This window comes from Octopus sinensis, linkage group LG16 (assembly GCF_006345805.1).
Source record: "Octopus sinensis linkage group LG16, ASM634580v1, whole genome shotgun sequence".
Classification (NCBI taxonomy): domain Eukaryota; kingdom Metazoa; phylum Mollusca; class Cephalopoda; order Octopoda; family Octopodidae; genus Octopus; species Octopus sinensis.
The window spans coordinates 6,381,447-6,391,446 of record NC_043012.1 but is presented as its reverse complement, the minus strand read 5'-3'; the positions used below and the strand labels follow the sequence as shown (position 1 = coordinate 6,391,446).

At 34.1% G+C, this 10,000-nt stretch overlaps 1 protein-coding gene across 4 annotated transcripts in view; it reads left to right on the top strand.

The window, feature by feature from the left end:
• Positions 1-10,000, top strand: part of LOC115220440 (synaptogenesis protein syg-2) — a 675,863-nt gene that overhangs the window by 665,202 nt on the left and 661 nt on the right. For all 4 annotated transcript variants that reach the window (XR_003882533.2, XR_003882534.2, XM_029790569.2 and 1 more), the window contains 2 exons: positions 7,409-7,521; positions 9,888-10,000. The exon at positions 9,888-10,000 is cut by the window's right edge and continues 661 nt beyond it. Coding sequence is in view for 2 of the 4 variants with exons in the window: in XM_029790570.2 (XP_029646430.2) it covers positions 7,409-7,521; positions 9,888-9,909 (135 nt within the window). In the remaining 2 variants the exon portion in view is untranslated. The remainder of the gene's footprint in view (positions 1-7,408; positions 7,522-9,887) is intronic.

Below are 10,000 nucleotides of genomic sequence, written 5' to 3'. Positions count from 1 at the left end.
TGACGTCAGTACACCTGACCCTTTTATGGGGCCCCTGTAATTAGTTGGGAGAAAGTATCCTCAAACCAAAACCCAAACCTGAAACTTGCAACACTGTAGACACTATTAAATGCATCTAAGGTGGCAGGAAGTGACAGATTGAGTCTACCACTCGAGTGAATTACAGCATGATTTGAACTCAGAAGGCAAAAAACTGGAATAAATACTGCAGGGTGTTCTGTCCAACATTCTTACAGTTCACAAATTCACCACCCGAGATAGACCAATGGATTGTGGTATTTGTCCCATCCCATCCCTTTGCCTTCTGAATTCAAATCATGCTGTAGATAAATTGCATAGCAGACTTAATCCATTTTTTCCCGGATTAACTCCACTTCTTGATATCGTGGGTACCTTTAGCAAAATCCATTCTGTGGTAAGCATTTAAGCATTTAAGTTTAGGATTCTTTCCACCAGTCACGGAGACCTTGTCCTCTCCTACTTCTTACTATAAAGAATTTTTCTTCAAATCAGGATGAATCGTTGCATGCCAGTCAATTCATGCTGCCCTTCTGCGAAGTTATGATTCAGCTCAAATGTCAAAAGCACATCTAAACTGAAATTTAAAACTGAACTGTGGGGCCACTTCCCATTGTTTTTAAACCAGATCCGTAACAAGAATTTTATATATTTACATCTAATTAGGCTAAGCGCAAATTTTATATATTTACATCTAATTAGGCTAAGCCCAAATTCTGTTATGTAACAGAACGCAAACCTCCGACCTCTGCCTTACACCCAGGAATCTGACACGCTCTGAACTGATATAACTAATTTTCCACTTCCATCATATGTATAAAATAAACATCAACTTGAATATGAGGAGACCACGTTGAAATATAGATTAATGCCTTGATGCCACTTGGAATTGTTAGCATATATACAATACTGAATGTACAACATGTATACATATATACAATATACACACTTGTAGATATTTCTCATTAGTTCATGATAATTTTATATAAGATAAAATAAACATTTCCCATTTTAATTTTGCATGTCTCCTTTCTTTTCTCTGTACTATATTTTTTCTTGTTTTTCCGTTCTTCTTTCCTTGTAAACGAAAATCTTTATTGCTTGTTCAGTAATTGTTCTTTATGTATAGTTTTTTTAATTTGTGTACGTTGTACAACATTTTGCTTAACAAATATTGCATTTGTCATTCCACACTACCTTCACATTTAAAGAGTCTGATTACTACGTGCATATATATATATATATACATATATATATATACATATATATAGATGATGATGATGATGATGATTTTGCTCAAGCATAGCAATACGCATAACCAGTTATTAGAACTCACCATTCTCATTTTTTCAAGTAAAGCCTGAGGCAAGTAGAAAGCATAATACTAAATAATGAATGGCAAAAGAACTGGGATTCTGTAATTACCTTCATTAGCTTGCAGCTGTTGCTGCTATGAGACGTGGTGCAATCAGAGCTGAGAGTTTGTGCAACATACTATAGCTTTATTGGACTCATTTGGCAATATTATAGCTAAGATTTGACGCTGTGATTCAACCAGTTGCATATCACTGCATTGCATTGTTACTTAGTATCCAACGAGGCATGTGATATAACATTTCACTTCAATTTGCTAACGTCCTTTTAGTAATATGCAGATACCAGCCGAAGCTTGAGATATGTTTTACAAGACACAAGGTCAAGGTGTGTATGTCTTATGCAACATTACTCGAAAATAATTGTCCATATTGCTACCAACATGATTATCTGAGATTTGTAGTGGAATTCCTATCCAAATACATATGGAATTTCCTGAAACGACTTTGGAATCTTAGTAACCATGAGCATTTCTGCCATAGGTATCGTGTGACACAATTTGAGGAGAGATACAGACGCGTTGATCTATTATAGTACTTCACTGATAAACTTCCAACCCCACGTACAAAGGAAACTAAATCAATCTCAGTAAGATTTGAACTCAGAAAATCTTGCTATGGATTCCGCCAAATCATCGCCTTTAATACTGAATGTAGAAAAAGGCTGTTTGCTCTGCCACCACCACCACCCACCTTAATTATTCTTCAATTGAAGTTGAGGTTGAACGGTTTCGCTCTGTGACACTGAAATCAGAGCGTGACGATGTAGATAGATTTTACGTGATCCTCAACGAAACTCGGAGGTAACACAAATTAATCTCACATAACTGAAATTAGATCAACAAAGCATGAACAGACTATATACGTGTATAAGTGACCGTTCGCTGTACAGTTTGTTCTAATAGAGTTCCGTTGATATGTGCTCGCCTTCCACTCTTATGAATACATAGTCAACCGGTGGTTTGTTGTGAGAATTTCTAAACGCGGGATTGGGAGTTTAGAAGCTTGTTCGCTTAACGGTTAGAAATTTTCACAACAATCCACGAGTTGACTATGTATTCATAAAAGTGGAAGGACAGCATATATGGAAGGTACTCTATTAGAACAAGCTGTATAGCGAAGAGTTTTTCTCATGATTATATTCAGTCGACCAGTTGAAATTTGAAAAACAAATCATAAATATAACACGTACATAAGTGGTAGGAGCGATTGCAGAAACAGTTAGCTTTTAATCTAAATATTTTATATATAGAAAAAAAATAGTACTTCTCTTTTTTATTTTATTTTTTCTAATAAAAACTTAACCATGGTTCGATATAAAGGGGAGACTCCACACACGCGCACACACACTCGCACATACAAACACGTACGTATGTAAATAATTCATTTATTTGTTATTGGTGGATGGAGAAGTAAAGGATCATACCTTTATGAAGAATTTGGGCGCGACTTGGAAAGAATTAAATCTATTTATATGTATTTCAGTTACTCGTATAACAAACAATTTGGTTAACGAACAAAGCTCCAAGATGGATTATGTTCGTATATAGAGAACCACTATCTATGTATTTGATTAGATCGGGCGGTCTACTAGCACAAATCAATAACTAGTATTTACTGATTTATAAAGCTTTCCGTCAGCTCAGAGTTATTTTTATTAGGTATCTGCTACTGAAGACGGTAAAAAAGGCAAGATATGCGCATCTAGTTGTCCACAGGGGACGCTTTGAGCTGAAAATATCTTGTATCTGAAATTACCTTATATCATTAAAAGTGAAACTTTTTTTCTTCACGGTAAACTCCAACGAGTCTTTAGAGGTTGAAATATGCCCCTAACATATTTGATCTAACCTAAAGTGTGTGTGTGTGTGATTATTTAAAAGTACGACCTATCGCTGGAATCAAGCAGATAAATGAACGTCACAAGTAAACGAATGATCAAACAAGGGCGATAACTTACTTTCATATTCGCTATGAACTGACAGCGTTAAAAATATATAGTTTCTATTCGATTCGCTTAAACCAATAAATTTCATTAATAACACTTTTTTGTTCTCAAAATTCGTTAGACGATGTTAGTTTATTTTCGCTTTTTTCTGTTTTATTTTAACTACATAAACAAGAAACTAATCTAATCAAAAGACGAAAAGCTATCGTGATGAATTAATCTAAGAGAGGTAACTCTAATATATATTTGTTTGTCAATTAAGTGTTATCTACCTTAGCTGTATTGCCGTCCTATTTTTTTTAAATTCCATTTGTATCGATTGTATTCCATCTGTTCGATTCCTTTCTCTGTCAAATTTGTCGCTGTGATTTGCTCTTTACTATTAGCCAAAATTATTTACATTAATCAGGCACAGGCGTGGCTGTGTAGTAAGAATTTTGCTTCCCAACCATTTCGTCCCGATTTAAGTACCACTACGTGGCACTTTGGGCTGGTGTCTACTACCATAGCCTCAGGCCGCCCAAAGCCTGTGACTGGATTTGGTAGACGGAAACTGGAAGAAGCTCGTCGTGTGTATATATATATATATATATATATATATATATATATATATATACATATATATATATATATATATATATAAATTTTTTGGCTGCTATTTCTACTAAGTTCAGCATGTGGCAAAGTAATTATTTTACTAAGCCCTAATTATATAATGTAATATTTTGAATTCGCCTTAAATGGTCCTTTTACATACTGAACACTTGGTGAAATTGATTAATTAATTTTACCCTCAATTGTTGATATTATATATATATCTATATATATATATATATATATATAATATATATATATATATATATTATCTATGTATGTACGTGCGTGTCTTCGTGTCTGTGTTTGACCCCACCCCATCATCGCTCGACAACGGGTGTGATGTGTTTACATATCCATAACTTAGTGGTTCGGCAAAAGAGGCCGATAGAATAAGTACTCGGTTTTAAAAATAAGCCCTTGGGTCGATTTCTTCAACTACTAATCCTCCAGCATGGCCGCAGTCAAATGATTGAAACAAATGAAAGAATAAAAGAATAATTTCTTTTTCTAATTCCTGCGACTGTACTATTTTTTTTATCATGCGTGGTAAGATGTTTGCTTCGCACCCAATCACATGGTTCCAGGTTCAGTCCTACTGTGCGGAACTTTGTCTTCCTTATGAGTGGATTTTAGTGGACGGGAACAGAAAGAAGTCGCCTCTGTGTGTGTGTGTGTGTGTGTGTGTGTGTGTGTGTGTGTGTGTGTATGTGTGTGAGTGTGTGTGTGTGTGTGTATTTGTCCCCCACCACGCTTAACAGCTACTGTTTGTGTGTGTAGGTGTCCGTAACTTAGCGGTTTGACAATAGAGTCTGTTAGAATTAGTACCAGGCTTTAAAACAATAAGTACCCGGGTCGATTTAATCGACTAAAATTTTTTCAAGGTTTTGCCCCAGCATGGCCGCAGTCTAATGACAGAGACAAAGAATAATTAAAAGATCTGTTGTCGCTTTTTTCTTTTATTCTTTTACTTGTTTCAGACATTTGACAGTGGCCGTGCTGGAGCACCACCTTTAGTAGAGCAAATCTACCCCACGACTTATTCTTTGTAAGCTCAGTACTTATTCTATCGGTTCCTTCTGCCAAAGCGCTAAGTTACGAGTACGTAAATACACCAGCATCGGTTGTCAAGCGATGGTGAGGGACAAACACAGACACACACACCCACACACACACACACACACACACACACACACACATACATATATATATATATATATATGTAAATATGTATGTATGTATATATATATATGTAAATATATATATATATATGTGTGTGTGTGTGTATACATACTTGCATATATATATATATATATATATACTCTTTTACTCTTTTACTTGCTTCAGTCATTTGACTGTGGCCATGCTGGAGCACCGCCTTTAGTCGAGCAAATCGACCCCGGGACTTATTCATTGTAAGCCTAGTACTTTTTCTATCGGTCTCTTTTGCCGAACCGCTAAGTGACGGGGACGTAAACACACCAGCATCGGTTGTCAAGCAATGCTAGGGGGAAAAACACAGACATACAAACACATACACACACACATATATACATATATATACATATATACGACGGGCTTCTTTCAGTTTCCGTCTACCAAATCCACTCACAAGGCATTGGTCGGCCCGAGACTATAGTAGAAGACACTTGCCCAAGATGCCACGCAGTGGGACTGAACCCGGAACCATGTGGTTGGTTAGCAAGCTACTTACCACACAGCCACGAGTAATTATTTTGTATGGCTTTAAAATGACGCGCGCGAATTTAATAGAACAAAAGACCATCTCAAGACTACCTTGCTCACAATATATAGATACAGATCATGTGTCGATAGCCAGCTGGAAAACATGTTTTCCTGGGGCTAAAAAGTACTGACATCGTCCTACGTACGACTACCACTTTGCGTTGGCAAATAGGCTTTATCGGATCCCGATTCGCTATTGGTAAAATATTGTCAGGGGAAATAACTCTAACATTACAAACAACTGTATATTAGAGTTATCTCCCTTAACATATTATTCAACGTTTCGTCTCGCTTTACGTCACATTTTGTTCTTAAATAATATGCAACAACTTCGTAAAGATTATATTGCGATTGTATAAATGGAACTTGGTAGCAATTAAAGTAGTAGTAGTAGTAGTAGGGCTGTTAGTGAACAGAGTCGGTACAACGTACCATTAAATGCATTGCTGTTACGCACTTAGTTTCGTTTGTTTACTTTAATGAGTTCAAATTACGCGAGGACTTTTTTTTTTCGTCTTTCCAAATTTGCTACAATATTAAGTACTATAAAGTACTGAGGGGGATTAAATTGGCGATGTCTCCCTTTCAAAATGATATTTGTGAATAGTTTGGCAATTTGCGGTACACTTCCACTACAAAGAAAAGCACAGCGGTTTCAACTTTGAGTTAATAGCAATCATTTCGTTGTTTGTAGATATGTGTGTGTGTGTGTGGTGTGTGTGTGTGTGTGTGTCTTTGAGCAATACATTACTGGTTATGGCATAATCCTGGACAGGCTATTACCCCCAGTTTCACATCGACCTTGCCAAAACTGACGACTCTAACATATGTGTGTGTGTGTGTGTGTGTGTGTGTGTGTGCGTGTATGTGTGCGTGTGTGTGTGTTCAGGCTAGAGTATTAATTTTTCTTGAACATATATATATTTTTTTTTTATTTCTACTCTTTTATTGGGTCCACCCATTTGTCTGCATTAATGTTGAAAGCATCATAATGGGTCTTTATTATTATTATTATTATTATTATTATTATTATTATTATTATTAATTATTATTATTATCATTATTATTATTATTATTATTATTATTATTATTATTATTATTATTATTATTATTATTATTATTATTATTATATTATTATTATTATTATCATTATTATCATTATTATTATTATTATTATTATTATTATTATTATTATTATTATTATTATTATTATTATTATTATATTATTATTATATTATTATTATTATTTATTATTATATTATTATATCATTATATTATTATTATTAATTATTATTATTATTATTATTATCATTATTATCATTATTATTATTAGTATTATTATTATTATTATATTATTATTATCATTATTATCATTATTATTATTATTATTATTAATTATTATTATTATTATTATTATTATTATTATTATATTATTATATTATTATTATCATTATATTATTATTATATTATTATATTATATTATTATTATTACTCTTTTGTCTTCTTTGTGTTATGTCGTGTATTATTGAGTCCACCTTCTCCTGTGGGAGCTGATGCTATCATTGACCTTTCTATGAGAATGCTACCATTGAAATCTTGCATCCTTCTGAAAACTTACCACTTGAGAAAATCAACAAAATCTGTGAAAAAGCGTTGGTGACAACAACGAAGATGCCATTACTGTTCTTTTCCACCTTCTGACTTTTGTTTCATCTTGTTGCACTTGCAGGCTGGAGCGTCTGGATGTGAAGAACCTGGATCGCCAGATTTACGCCTCACTCCCCTCATTGCAGAGAACGGCAATGCAGATATAGAAATTCCACACATGACACCAAAGCAAAAGTAATTTTTTTTTTTTCACAAATATTTCAGAATATGTATCCAAGAAATTTCTTGCTAGTTGTTCCTATGTTTCAGCTCTGATTTAGCAGACATGTGGCCGAAGTCTCTCCAGCAATGAACACCTATTTTCTCAAATATTTTTTCAGACCTGCTATGATAGAGTGAAGTCTGAGAGGGTTTTGCTGCTATTTCTGACAGTATAGTCTTTCTTATCCAGTTAATTTTAAAGACCATTTAGTGTATCCAAACACAGGTTTGGTTTTAATTATTTTATACCATTCTCCTGTAGTTAATGCAATAAGTATTAGCAATATGATTCCACTGAACCAACTGACCAAAACCATTTCCAAGACAGAAGCAATCAAACTTGTTAGTGGCATCTTTTTTAATATTCCCAGCATTAAATATATTAACTAGAAATAAATATGTGTTGATTAGTATAAAATAATATTAGTAGGTACATAATTTATATTTGTCATTTTTACTGTCAAATACTTAAGGCAACTGCAGACAGGTTTTAGTCTTATTCTGACCACAACAGCCATCACAGCCTTCACAATATTTCACAAATTAATACATATCTACAGGCATTTTTAAATCCAGGACTCACAGGGCTGGTTACCCAATTTCTATGGCATTTAAATGACTAAGAATACAACATCCCCCTTGAACTCGACGCCTGTCCATTGCAGGGTTATTCATTTACAAGTGAGTGGTCTGGGGCCACAGGACTGGAAGTGTTTTGTGCAGCATCCTACTGACTAGGCCTTGTGCTTTCACTTTATTTATTAACAGAGCAAAATGGAATTGTTTAGAGATTAACTGAGTCAGTGTCAAACGTCTACACAAAGACCACTAACAACTTGATATTGGTACATGTATTGCAAAGGTGGCGAGCTGACAGAATTGTTAGCATGCCAGGCAAATGCTTAGTGGCTTTACGTCCTGAGTTCAAATTCTGCCAAGGAGGACTTTGCCTGTCATCAATAAAATAAGTACCAATAAAGCACTGGGAACTATGTAATCCACTTGCCCCCCCCCTGAAATTGCTGGCCTTGTGCTAAAATTTGAAACCAATATTCTTATTGCAAAGAGCATGGAAAAGGATAAGTGAGCAATGAGAAAATAGCAATATTAGTTAATGAGTGCTATTTCCTGAAAATACAGAAAAATTTTTTCTCAAGAGAATTTAAAAGGAAAATTCTTTTTTATTTTTTTATTAAAATGAAATCTCTGTAAATCTCTGTAAAATAATGTCATTTGTATGTAATTCAAAGGAATACTTTATTTTTAAATGCATCGAAATTGTTTCTCATTGAAATATTTGCTTTTGGTTGCTTGTGAAAGCAACAACATAAATGAGTGAGATTGAACAGTTAATTGTGGCCTAATCCAGTGTTTGTCTGGGGAGGGAGCAAGCCTCCTTGACGTGGTGGTATGGGGGGGGGGGCATCTGCGAGAATTGAAAAAAGAGCAGATAAAATCTTATGGTTAGTGAGATGTACTTCATTAGCTTGCAGTTGTTTATGCTGTAAAATGTAATGCACTCATAAGTGAGTGATTGAGTATCACATGTTTAATGAAATTAAAATGGCTTTAAATATTTAAACTTATCTAACAACCCCATGGCAAACAAAGAAGAATGATACAAGGGCAAGCTCTAATTTTGTCTTATCTTAAATAAAGAGTGAGGGCAGGTGGGAAAGGATATTCACTAAAATTTGGGTAAAGACTATTGTTAGTTTGACAACCCCTAAATGCCCAAATACCCAAATTATTGAACTATTCAATGAGTTAAATCGCTTTACCAAATTGCTTTTGAATTCTTCAGAGTCTGAGAATCAAATAAATCAACTCCGAACTTTCCTCCATATACTTCTGGTTGGGTTCATCATAAGTGGAGGTATGTGGCTAAGTGGTTAGGGTGTTGGAATCATAATCATAAGATTGTGGTTTCAATTCCTGGACCAGGCAACATGTGTTCTTGAGCAAAATACTTCATTTCATGTTGCCCAGTCCACTTGGCTGGTAAAAAGGAGTAATCTCCGGGAATGGACTGGCATCCCATCCCAGGAGAAATATTTACACCAGGCAAGCCAGGAAAATTGTCCAAAGCACCATATGGAGTAATGTGGACTAACATTTTCCCAAAATTAGGAATCTGTAAGAATACAAAATACATTTTATACATTTTTGTTTTCAACATAGCCACATTCTTAGATTATTTAATTATTATTTTCATTTTCCAGCAGTTACAGTTTTTATTATTCTTTATGTTTTTAGTTTAATTTTTTATATTATAAATTTATTTTAATTTTCATTAAAACATTTTAATTTTCATTTTATGTTTTTTTTTTTATTTTCAGTTTAAATGAAGACGAACTTTGAAAATTAAATTAAAAAGAACTATTGAGAATTTTAATTTTTTTCCCTTGGAACTGTTTCTAACACTCCATACCAAAATTTTTTTAAAAAATGA